Source organism: Gopherus flavomarginatus, chromosome 12 (assembly GCF_025201925.1).
Source record: "Gopherus flavomarginatus isolate rGopFla2 chromosome 12, rGopFla2.mat.asm, whole genome shotgun sequence".
NCBI classification, from domain to species: domain Eukaryota; kingdom Metazoa; phylum Chordata; order Testudines; family Testudinidae; genus Gopherus; species Gopherus flavomarginatus.
Window position 1 is genome coordinate 33,624,059 of NC_066628.1, and position 12,862 is coordinate 33,636,920.

General features: G+C 42.4%; 1 protein-coding gene across 2 annotated transcripts; it reads left to right on the forward strand.

Moving 5' to 3' along the window:
• Positions 1 to 9,871, forward strand: LOC127032278 (cytochrome b-245 chaperone 1). 2 transcript variants are annotated; one of them, XM_050919465.1, is made up of 7 exons: positions 1 to 269; positions 1,563 to 1,693; positions 2,929 to 2,970; positions 4,365 to 4,438; positions 5,804 to 5,900; positions 6,952 to 7,096; positions 8,479 to 9,871. In XM_050919465.1, the coding sequence occupies exons 2-7, from the start codon at positions 1,609 to 1,611 to the stop codon at positions 8,606 to 8,608; spliced, it is 573 nt and encodes a 190-aa protein (XP_050775422.1). In that variant the 5' UTR covers positions 1 to 269; positions 1,563 to 1,608; the 3' UTR covers positions 8,609 to 9,871. The 2 variants fall into 2 exon arrangements, with proteins under 2 accessions (XP_050775422.1, XP_050775423.1); XM_050919466.1 differs by having other exon boundaries at positions 1,567 to 1,693.
• Positions 9,872 to 12,862: the final 2,991 nt, after the last annotated feature.

Genomic DNA, 12,862 nt, shown 5'->3' on the forward strand with positions numbered 1-12,862 from the left:
CAAACCCATACACAGAAGTTAGTGGGTATTTTCGCTGGGGAAAAAACAATTACTTTTGCCCGAAGCAAAAATGGCCGCCGAAATTCCGGCGCTCTTTGCGTATCGACACTCTAGCGCTGTGTTTAATCTCTGTTGTGATCGCGGAGGGCGCTCGGGTCCAACGACTCTATGGTGTGGCGCCTCCTGGCCGGATTCGGGAAGTAAAGTCCACGGCGAGTCCGAGTTCGGCGCGCGTCCGTGTGGGGCTGGGCTGCTGCGGGAAGGAACCGGTCAGTGACGGTGCTGCTTCCTCTCCCAGCGTGCGGGGGATGGAAGTGAATCGGCCTGTGTGGGGTGCAGGGCTAGGATTTGGGGGGATTGTAGAGTGTGGGGGGCTGGGATTTTGGGGGGCCGGGGGAGCAGGCTGCATGCTGTTAGGGTGCCAAGATTTCGAGCGGGTTGCTGGGATTTGGGGGGGATGTGGCTACCTGGGAGGTGAGGTGGTGAGGAAACTATTGTCTTATTAATGCATCAGAGGGGGCTCAGTCCAAGCACATCTTTCCTTTGGTGTTGGGGCAGCTGAGGCTGGGGCGAGGAGCAGGGATTAATCACCAGCGGAATGTTGGTAAAACAAGAGGAGCTGCAGTATGCCAGGAATAATAGGATGGGGAAGGAATAATGTGGCACCCCCCGCTATTTTCTAGTGAATTACAGAGCAAACACAAAACAGTGAATCCTTTGCAGTTCTAGACCAAAATATTTGTCACCTAGTATCCGCAGGGAAAGACGAAGAGCTTGCCTTGGGCTATGTTGAGTTTCAGTTGGCAGCTGGACATTTGCTAGGAGATGTTAGAAAGATTGGGCTAAGATTTGATTGGAGGGCGACCGATTCAGAGCAGAGAGGCAAAAAGGGCGGAATGACTCTGTATTAGCAGAAATTAATGCAGGATCCTGACTCAGCTTTGGCTGTTTCACTGTCAGGTTCCTATGCCCCTGCCACTAGGAAGTATTTGAATCATGTCCATGGAATGTTTTCATTTAAATTAAAAAAAAATCATTAATATATTTCTGTTTAGGTTTTATAATTGTTTTAAACTAAACTTTGTGTCTAAAGGGCCCCACACTAAAAGTATGCTTCATGCAGTATCCCAGATCAACAAGATGTGTAAGGAAGCAAGATTTGGCTATTTCTGTCTTCTCAGAACCTGGATGTGCATGAGGCTGTCTGGCTCTGTTTGCTTCATAATGTCAATTTAAAGCACTGTTGAGTGTGTTGTAAGGAATGTAGCGGCAGCCAGCACATCCCTCGGCCCACTCTGCTTCCCACGGCCCCCATTGTCCTGGAATGGCAAACTGCAGCCAGTGCGAACTGCGATCGGCTGAACCTGTAGATGCGGCAGGTAAATAAACCGGCCTGCCGTGCCCCGCCAGGGGGCTTGCCCTGGCGGGCTGCATGCCAAAGGTTGCCAATTCCTGATCTAGATTGACATGACTGAAGGTTGTTAACAAATATTGGGGCATAGAAAGGAAGGACAAAGGGTACAGCAATAACTTGTAAATTCTTACACCTTTTCATTGTCCAGCTAGGTTTCATGAGTGTTACGAGGCTGTAGGGAATTTCTCCTGAAGATGTACATGGTGCTTGAAAACCGCACAAGTTCCATTCTTCATTTGAAGAGATCACCTGGCATCAGATCTTGGTCTCTCTTTGTTGGTAAGACACTGATGATACTTCCCCATACGTGAAGAGATGAATGAGTAATTTAGACCTGCTTTTCCCAGGCTTGTATTTTTATGCCAGCCGCAAATAGTGTATATAGGACTAAATCCATTTAAATGCATGTTTTAAGGAAAGCGGGTTACAAATGTTTCCTGAGAGAAACCTCATGAAGATGACTTGTAAGATTTCTGAGAAGTATCATTTGGGAAGGTGAAATCACTTCAACTTTAGTCTCCACTGACCCTTATGGATAGCATGAAGACACAGCTGACTATCCATAAACCCTTGGGGAAAAATCCTGGGTGCACTGAAGTCAGCAGCAAAACTCCCATTTACTTAAATGGGCCCAGGATGTCACCTCTGGCATTTAGATAGCATTTCTTGTCTTAAGGGAACTGTGTAGACATAAAGTATGAAGCCTCACAGCACCTCCTGCAAGATAGGTATGGTGTTTCTATCCCTCTTTTACATATGGGGAAACAGAATCAAAGAGTGGGGAAGTTGTTTGCCCAAGGCTACACTGAGAGTTGGTGGTAGAACTCAGGAGATCCTAGTTCCCAATCCTATTTCCCAGTCAACTAGACCATACTGCCTTTTAATACTGTAAACACATTTTATTAAACAGACAGCCCGGGTCCACATTATAATTGAAGTAAGGTATTCCAGTGCATGAGCTATCATCCAACAATTTTCTTGGGTATATGACAGCACTTGGCAACCCTTATGACACAGGTGTACCCCAATAGTGCATGCACAGGTTTCTGTTGGTCCCACAGAGCACGGTAGGCTGTCTTGCAGCTAAGAATAGCCTTTTTAATATGCATGTCCTCAGTACTCAAAGTAGTGCTGTCTTTGGGTGGAAGCAGGGTTTAGTGTTTAGACTTGCTGGGAGTTGGAGCGCCTGATTCTGTTCCTGATTTGGTCACTGTCTTGCTGCCTGACCTTAGGCAAGCCACTTTTTCCTATCTGTGCCTCAGTTTCCTGATTTTTAACATAAGGTATAATTATATGAAAGAGAGAGAATTATATTTTATTTAATAAGAAATGCTTTATTTGCTCTCTACATTGAGTGATGGTAACAATCAAAAGGGACAGCAAAGCTGCAATCAAAGCTAGCTCTTCTTTCAGTGAGAATTAATGGACATAACTTGAGTGTTTGTATTAGATAAAGGAATTTTTAGATATCTTCAGTTGCATGCTTAAATCATACCTGCCCCCTCTCTTTCCAGGAATATCTTCCATAGGTCTGGCTGCTGCTTACTATAGTGAAGGTAATTGTCAGTTACACTATGGAGAGTTTTATTCTTTCCTGTTTTTTAATTTTCTTTCACCTGATGATTTTCTCCCCTGGCTTCCACCTGATCCTCCTTAATATCTTGTACTTTTTTTTAACTAATAAAGTGCCTACTGTAAACTCCAGGAGCTGGTACAAATCTTAAAACTTAGCAGCATCCCATTGCCTTCACCAGACTTTACCCCATGCTCTCCTATTTTTCTCCCTCTTTAGTTATTTCCGCAGCTCCTTTCCAGCCTTGCTTTCCCACATCCCCCGAGTATTTATAACAGTGATACTTAGCACTCTGTAGTGCTTTATGTTTCAATGCATTTTACAAAGCTTAGCTAGTAGATTCTTTTAACTCCACTAGGAGGGTAGGTATTGTTAAAATTCTGCCAGCAAACTGAAGAGTGTCCCATGCCTCTGATGAAAGTACTCCTCTCTGGATGCTACTAAGTCACTCCTGCCAGAGAGAACTAATCCTAGGGGCTCATCAAAAAATTGTTCTTTAGAAGTATTTTCATCTGTTCTTTTAGGAATGGATCAGATTGCACCAAATGCCCCCCTTCTCTCATCATAAATAAATAAAAAGCTGCAGAGCATCCTGTAAGCATCCCTCTTTGTTTAAAATGATACAATTGGACCAGTGCATTATATTACCAATATAATCAGTATGTTTTTCCAGGACAAAATACAGTGAAACCTATATGAGGCACCACCTGTAAAAGACAATATCTTTTCATAAGAGACTGCCCTGGAGTCTCCCCAAACACACTGAACCCAGTTCTGCTCCATCTTTAGTAAAATACCTTTGTTAAGCAATTGATTGTTTGTCCCTGGAGCAATCACTTAAGACAGATTGAACTGTGTAAACACTTCCAGCATGTGACATTTTATATATGCGTTTGGCAAGATGTGCTGACTGCTTCCTTTGTTGGTCTGAAGAAAACATGTTTGTTTCAATAAAATAATATCCTCAGTCTCTTACCCTTGTTCTCTGGCTTATCGCAGGCTAAGGAGGAACGTGTTTATAGGAGCCCCTGGTTAAAGTATTTCAGTATCTCAAGTTCTCAGGAAAAAAATCATATCCACAACAGAACTACGCACAATCCTGCCTGCAACAAATATGTTGTTAATTTTGTATAGCACTGAGTCCAGTGTTTTAAAAACAACAACAAAGAACTTTCTACAATGGAATAACTTCTGCTTTTTTTGATCCTGGAAAAACACTATTAAAATACCATATATTACTGTTGAAGAAGAAAAATCTGTTATGAAATGCACATTTCTTTCTTATTTTGCTCCCAGAGGGGGTGTGTGAGCTTTTTTACTATCTTTTGCTTGCTATTCAAACAGTGTATTTAATACTGTGTATCTTGTATTGATCAGACAGCTTGGGATGGAAACTCTTCTATATAGCTGGGTGTCTCTTTGTGGCTGCACAAAATCTGGAGGAGTGGGAGGTAAGATGCTTGCTGTGAACTCAGAAGACAGGAAGTGGGTTGTGCTGGCTTAAGGTATTTGTTGGCTGTCGATTTCAGCAGCCAGATGATCACTAATATTGTGTAATCCAAGTAAACAAGTTGCACTGTCAGACACTGTTGAGAAATGTAGTTATATTGGTAACTTATAGTAAATGTTAACTGGGAGGGTAATTTTTATACTGATAGTATAGGAAAAATTGTTAAAGATGAATTGGTGCTTAAAGACAAGACTTGGCCAAACATATCTGTTGTATTATTAATGTTTTGTGTAGAATATTTTTACAATTATAAGCTGAAATATTTGCAACATGTGATTTTTCAGCTAAGAGAGCAGGAGTAGCACATGAAGTTACTATTGTAAGCTTCCCACACATGCTGTCCCTACTAGTGACATGGGGGGGCCTACCAACTATAGGACAGATCTACCTCCAATCCCACTCAACATTTCCCCACTCTCAGGAAAGTGCTATTTGTCATGTTTTTAAATTATGTTGACAACTATCCATCAGAAATTGGACTGAGGTTACCAACACATTTCACAAGCAGTTGAAAGACTGTCATTATATTAACCCATGCTGTACTTAAATAAATGACCCAGATGCGAAAGATGCCCTGTTCTGTTACCAGTCCCTGGAGCCATCTAATCCTGGGGATGTTTTCTTTTTAATGTAAACGTCACCATATCGCGTAAGTCAAAAACTTTGCCCAGTTGGTAGCTGTCACTGTTATTAATGAAAGGTGTAGGTAGATTTTATGTTCACTGTAGCCTGGGAGTTGTGGGACAACCACAGACACACACTTAAAGAGCACGTTTCAGTTTCTGCAAGGTGTGACATCTTGTCTTAAGGCCAGGAATAGCTTACAGTTAAAGGAAAATAAAACCACTTAAATCCTGTCCTGGAAAGAGTGTGTGAATTTCAGACAAATCTGGGTTTGAGGGGAAACCAAGAACAAAATTTTGACTTCATAATCCAGTAATGGGACAGGAGTGAGTATAAGGGTACGTCTATACTACCTCCAGGATCGGTGGGTAGTGTTCAGTGTATCGGAGATCGATTTATCGTGTCTCATCTGGATGCGATAAATCGATCCGCTAATCGACGCCCATACTCCACCTCGGCAGGTGGAGTAAGTGGGGTCGACGGGGGAGCCGCGGCAGTCGACTTGCCGCCATGAAGATGGCCAGGTAAGTCGAACTAAAATATCTTAGTTCGAACCTTCCTGCTAGCCCAGGCCTAAGTAAAACTATTAAGTTCATATTACTATGATAATTTGGAGGTTGTAAATGCCACCTTCCTACTTAAAAGAAAAGGATACAATTGAGGCTATGTTGCAATTTTACAGGAAGCTGTATTTGACAAGGACAAGGGAAAAGTCTTCCTTAAAACATTCAACCTTTACAAAAAAATACTGACCCTCTCAAGAGCAGGCCATGAAAAAGGTAAGAAAGTAGGTGTTTCTGTAGGTACTGAGTGTTACTCCTGGGGGAATTCTGCACTAAAATATTAAAAATTCTGTGCACAATATTCTAAAATTCTGCAAAATTCTGCATATTTTATTTGTCAAAATAATATAATGTGAACTTATCCAGGAAGGCTCAGTTTAAATGCTGCATCTGGTTTCCACTGAGCTTCCTGTATCTGATTCAATTGCATAGCTGCAGTGACAGTAGACAAACCCAGGTTAAGTATCTTGCTTGAGGTCACAGTGAGCCTTGGCTAAATTGGAACTAAGGCCCAGGATGTTCTTGACTTCCAAACATCTGCTCTCCTTGGTTGACTAAATCACACAGCTTCCTAATATGTTTAAATAATTGGGAGTTTTTAGTGGCTTGAAAGCATTTAGAACCTCCTTAAATATTATGATGAAATTTCAAACAGATTTTGGGGGAGGGGGAAGGAAGGAGTGAGTGTTAATGAACTTCCCCTTTTTTTGTGTCCTGAACAATAGGCAAATGTTTTCTTGAGTGTAGGCATTTGTACCAGAAACAGAGAGCAAATGCTCATTAACATGGGGACCCAAAAGCCAGGAGATGCTCTGAAAGTGACTGATCTGAATGGTGAATTTTTCAACACCTGCTCAGTCTCAATACATTTAACTGCTGTTAACTACCTGATACAGAAAACAGTTCAAACTGTCTTTAAGGAAAGAGGGGAAAACAGCAAGAAAGCATAAGTAATAAATGGATGATTTTCAATCTTTGGGCAGCTGTACCAGTTCATTAGAGCAAACTATACTAGCTAGTGCATTCTGCTTTGCATCCAGATCTGGGTTTGTTTGCCCTCACCACAGTTTGTGGTGGTTGGGAGCTCAGAACTGATGCATAGAGCACACCCAGCTGAGTGAGAGGAGGGCAGCAGTACTGAAGCCCTGCAAAGAGGCTCATTTTATTAAAGCAGAGAGAGGGAGCTTAGAGTCCCAGTTATATAAGTCAGAAATGTCAATGTTGGGAATGGCTGTAACTGATGTTCTTCCCCTGCTTTTGCTAACAGTGGCGGCTTCGCTGAATGAGATTAGAGATGTGAACGTGGAAGAGGAGAAAGTGCGTTACTTTGGGAAGGGTTACCTGGTAGTGCTACGATTTGTCACTGGATTTTCCCACCCTCTGACCCAGAGCGCAGTGCTGGGCTGTAGAAGGTATGAGCTATTCTTTTCGATTATGAGTGTGAGTATAAGAGGAGTAGGTGTTAACTATAGGGCCAATGGCTGGATTATAGGAGGCTGTTGGGAGAATTGTCCAAGCTCTGTTGGGAGTCTTATTTAATCTATTTTTAGGATTATTCAAGTTGTGATTGTCAAACCCTTACTGATTTGAGTTACAGGCATTTGAGAATAAGAGCAACTGTGTAACGAGATCTACAATATTAAACATTCTAGGCCTCTAATAGTTGTTTTTATTACTTATAGTTCAATCAAAAGGAAAAAAGGCCCCTTGATTATTGCTGTTATTTATACTGACGACCCATTGTGATGGGCACTGTACAGACACATCATGAAAAGACAGTCCCTGTTTCAAATTGCTCACAGTCTTAGTATAATCAAGATACAACAAAAAGACAAGAACACAATTGGCAATGATATTTGTAAGTGTAACAAGCAGCTGTCACAGCCATTGTTGAGTGTTTCGTAGGCCTCACAGCAGCCGTGAATTTTAAGGAGAGAATAGATGACTTCCATCTTGCTGTTTCTATGACATTATTTTTATAGCTGTTCTTTCCTCTCTCCAGAAGGAAACGTGTAGAGGTCACACTGCAGCTTTGCTTGTCAGAAGCATGTGGTGTCTTGAGAGAGGTTGAGAGTGATAATGAAGGTTACAAAATGTTTAAGGGCTTTAGATAAACCATTTAAGAGTAATGGACTTAATGGGAGACATTAAAATCTTGCATCCTATCTCAGTAACAATAGCTTTACCTGTATCAGATACTTGTGTGTGGCAGGAAGTGTGTTGAAAGCTAAATAGACCATCCAATTTCAAGTGCATTTATACTCCCTAAAAGTGCTGCTCCCTGTGTGTCTTCAAGTTAGAACTGTGTTTTTGCTTACCTCATTCTTTCTCCTTCTGTTAGCACTGCTGAAATAGTGCAGCTATGAGTGAGGCAGATTATCTTCTGCCTTGTGCATAATAAGTACAATTATTAACTAACTGAGGAATCTTTAGTACTAGTGATAAGAAGCAGAGAGAATTCTACAGGTTCTTTAGCTTGCAAGGGACTGTAAAGCAGGGGCTGTTAGAAAATATTCTGACTTGTGAATGGAAACCTCCTCTTGTCTGAAAGTCATTGGGAGAATGGCTCTTATGAAATTCCACTTTAGTCACATTTCTGATTATAATGGCAGCTTGGAAAAGTCGCACACAGCTTATGAATCTGGACAGGCCCTATGCGAGTTGCTAATCATAGTCTTATTCCATATATTGACTGGGCCTTCAGATAGACATGTATTCAGCATTGAGTGCTTTTGCTCTGGCTCATCAGCCCCACACCTCCGTTAATTTGGACATTGTTCATTCCTTTCCACAGTGACGTGGAAGCAGTTGCCAAGCTCATTACTGCGTTTCTGGAACTGAACAAAGTAGAGAACCATCAAGATCTGTCGCAGAGCAGTGAAACGGAGGCCAGTGATGCAGACGAACCCGAGGACGAGTATTAACAGTAATAATGAAATTAAAAAAGCTGAGCCCTCTGAATGCTTGGAAGCTGTATTGGCTGCATTGCATCTAAGAAGTCCCCTCATTATTTGGTGGCTTGGTGTCGTCCCTATGTGTGTGAATTCCTCTACCGCGACAGCTGCAAAAGTCTGAGTTGGAGTGCCTGCTGATGCCAAATTGCTTTAAATTCCTGAACCCCCACACACTGTTCTTCAGCTGGAAGCTTCAGTATGGATTTGTTCATATGTGGCTTGCATAGAATCCAAAGGAAATACTATTTTACTTTGCCTTAAATTTGTAGGTATTGATAATGCTGGCTTTGGAACTTTGTCAGCACCTCATAATTATCTAGGAAAAATGTGTGCTAATGAATTGGTTTGAACTAGTGGATTGCATTCCACAGTTATCAAGGTGATGGTTGCACATTTAAACTTCTGGTTGCTGTAAATATCCATTGCAGGTACAGTGTATCTGGACTTAGGAAGACTGAATTATTGACTTTATATTATAATGTCAGATTCTGTTACTCTTATTTAAAGGAAAACTCCAATGTGGTACACACATTTAAATCCTGTCATTAAATTCAAAGAGTTAATCATGAAAAAAAATTGGTTTTAAGCATCTTAAAACAGTAAATAATCAAAAAGCCACTATCTTGCCAGTTTTGATGATGCCAAGTACAGTAGGACTGAAAAAGTTACTTATAATTAGAAACCAATAGAAATAAAAAAAAGTTTGAAAGGTGGCGGTCCAGAATTTCAGATGTAAAATTGGTCCATTTCATATGTGGCTTAATTCCTCCTAGATTAGCCAAAAGGGAGTGATTCTTTTTAAATAAAATATAATAGCACTTGCCTTGCAATAGCTTTGAAATGTTTCAATTTCCTGTGCTGCTGTTTTACGGGTGGGAATTGTCTTCTCCAAATAAAACAGTAGTAGACGTGGGAGCCTCGAGTCAGGCTGTTCTAAGTATTTATTTTAAAAAAATCTGCTACTGCAAGGCAAGTCCACCAGGTGTTTTTTTTGTTTTTTTCCTTCAAGTGCCAACTGTTAAAATGAATCTTCAGCCTAGCTCTATCAATGTTCCCTATTTGAAAAGTCTTTGGCATATTAGATAAGATCTTTGTAGCATTGGATACTCTGTTAAGAAGGATGGGACAGCTAGGTATGTCAGTGCTTTGTGACCAAACCTTACCTTCAGATATGTTGTGATTGTTGTCCTCTTTTCTAAGATCTGTTTCCCATGTGGTAAAATATATATTTTTGATACATGGTTCTTGCTTTTTATTTTTTATTTTTAAGAGTAGCTTTTAGACAAGCTACATCTGCTTTGATCATAATGTTAAATCTAGAGCTCCAACTCCATTAATTGTGTCTATACCAAGCTGTCATTAGTGAGAGGGAAACAAAGTTGAATATATTGGGCCAAAGTAACTTCAACATGATAAAATTGCTTGTTTCATAATCTGCCCCTTTTTGTTTAGGAGATGCACAAAAGCATCAAGCCCTGAATATCCCAGCACTCAAACCGGGAGGTGCACTAAACAGGGAGGAGGAGGAATAAGATGAAAAGTGTTAGTTTTAAACCAGATTGACACGATATGTTCAGTATAAAGGATAAGCACTAATAAGTTAAAATCAAATAGTTAACCCAAGGTAAAAAGAGAATGTATTCAAGTGGTATTACTTGGTATAGGAAACATGTCTTTAGCAGTTAGATATTATAGTTACTGGAGTTTAACTTTTTAATTAGGATTACAGTCCACTGCTTGATACATGTTACCTGTTAGTATTTCACAGACTGGTATTAGGGTTGATGGTGGTTTGAGTCAGCAGGAGGAGATCTGAAAGGCACACTAGGAATAAAGCCAGACTAGATGCTGACTTTCTTAGCAGTCAGTGTTAGGGCAGCAGTCTCTGAGGGAGTTGCATATCTGTGGCTGCATTTCTGTTTTGAGGTTTCTTCCCAATTTTAGGGAATAGAGGCAGGCGGGGTGGGTGGGCTGGTGGGGCAAGCCAAGGAGAGGGTATTTATCTTACAGGAACTTGAGTTCTTTGAGATATTTTGTCCCTATGGGTGATCCACTATAGGATCCATGTGCACCTGAGCACTCTTGACCACAGAATGAAAAGCAGTTTCCACAGGCCTATGCCTGTGATGAGCAGCACCTTGTGCTCCAAACAAGGGCTTATAAAGGGTGTGGACCCGCCACCTTTCAGTTCCTTCTTAATCGCAAAGCAGAGCCTCCACAACTGAGGGGATGGAGGGTGGGAGGTGGGGCACCCCTAGGGACAAAACATCTTGAAGAACTCAAGTTACTGTAAGGTAAGTAACCTCTCCTTTGAGTACATGTTCCTATGGGTGCTCTGCCATAGGAGATTCCCAGATAGTACCTCAATGAGGAGGTGGGTGCTGAGGAAGCAAGTCCAAGATGGTTTGGGGGCACTGCGTCACCACAGGTGGTATCATCCCAAGCAGGTAGGATGGCACAATGCTTGGCAGAGGTGTGAATGGAAGACCAAGGCGCAGTCCTACAGATTTCTGTTATGGGAATGACTTTCAGTGGAACTAGAAATTTGGATTGAGCTCTGGTGGAGAATGCTGTAACTCTGAGGGGCCTGTATCCCAGCAGGTTCATAACAGGTTAAAATGCAACCTGAAACACACTTCAGCAGTCTTTGAGTGGAAGTAGGTTGTCCTTTCATCCTTTCGGCAAATGATACAAACAATCTGGGAAGAGGCCTGGAAGGTCTTAGTCCCTGTCAAGGTAGAAGGCAAGAGCTCTTCTGACATCTAGTGTGTATAGGCTGCTTTCCTCTCTGGAGGCATGAGGCTTTGGGTAGAACACTGGTAGATTGACCCTTTAATTAATATGGTATTCCGAAGAAACTTTAGGGAGGAATCGAGGATTGGAATGCAGTGTAACCTCTCTATAGAAGGTAGTAAATAGTTAGCCTGCCAGAAGACTGAGCTCTCCCATTCATCTAACTGAAGTGATGGCTATCAGGAAAGAGGTTTCGAGGGAGAGGTGGAGAAGAGAACAGCTAGCCCTCGGTTCAAAGGGTGGTTTCTTCAGGGCTTTGAGAACCAAATTAAGATCCCATGGTGGGTTAGGGCAGCTGGGTTCCATATGGGGGGAAACAAGTTGTATAAGCCCTTAAGGAATCTGACTGTAGTAGGGTGGGCAAAGACTGAGAACTAAGAATGTCACAAACAGGACTTATCCAGAGCCATAGATTGACTGAAGTTTTGTCATGTGCTGCAGTAGGATGTGTACTGGAATACTGCCTCTGAGCAAGAATCAGATGGCCATAAGGGAAAGCTGCCGTGATGGGTTGGACCCCTTGGGAAGTCACCTGATGTGCTGGTATGCCACTGAGGCAGACTGTTCAGCCAGCCTGGGCTCCCTTTTACCTGGTCTTGCTGGGCTAAGTTCCCCAGCTTTTCCAGGCACACAGGCAGGGCCACACCCAGCTGCACAGAGACACAGATCCGCTCTGAGAAGGCTCAGCTCAAGGGGCTTTCCACAACACCCAGATGTCCACCCTACCCCCCTTGGAGTACAAACCCAAAATTATGTGAAATTCACCTCTCCCCTCAATGTGGAGAAGGGTACGCACAACTTCTGCCTGCCCCCACCCCCTGGTTAGAAATTGCACAAACTGGTTTATATTGTAAACCAGATTGGTACCAAGGTAGACAGATCCCTGTACTGTCTCTTAGAAGCCTTCTCTGCATGCTGCTGCTTGTGTGGTACTGGTGGGTCGCTGCAGGAATCTGATAGAGCCTCAGCTGTACCCCTTAAGGAATGAGAGGTCTCTCTTCCTTGTTTCCCTGATAGGGGAAAGAGGCTTCTTTTTCTTAGCTGTCCTAGCCTCTGAAGGTGCTGCCGCAGCTGCAGTAGCCACTGGAGCAGCCTGGAATGCTGAGGCCAGTGTACAGGGTGGTAAGCAGACCCCACTAGCGCTGGTGAGTGCCATTAGAAGGAACTTCAGTCTAACCTCTGTCTCTTTCTAGGACCTGCCTTTAAATCCCATACAGACCTTACACTTTGACAAGACATGCTGTCTCTGACACAGCTTGAATGCCCATCACTATGGGGAAAAGACCTATAATGGGTCTGAACTCTGGGGTCTGTGGCATAACCTGGAGGGCTAAAGGACCCAAACCAGCAGTTTTAAAGGGAAAAGGCGGGGGGGGGCAGGGAATAGCTACCCCATCCAAACACAACTGTGCTAAAATTAAAGTAAAAAGA

Bases quoted from the DNA above. Each gene is read 5' to 3' on its own strand.
- LOC127032278 (XM_050919465.1), top strand. From the start codon at position 1,609: ATGTACATGGTGCTTGAAAACCGCACAAGTTCCATTCTTCATTTGAAG. The intron at 2,971-4,364 runs GTAATTGTCAGT...TGTATTGATCAG, and splicing joins TGCTGCTTACTATAGTGAAG to ACAGCTTGGGATGGAAACTC. The intron at 5,901-6,951 runs GTAAGAAAGTAG...TTTTGCTAACAG, and splicing joins AAGAGCAGGCCATGAAAAAG to TGGCGGCTTCGCTGAATGAG.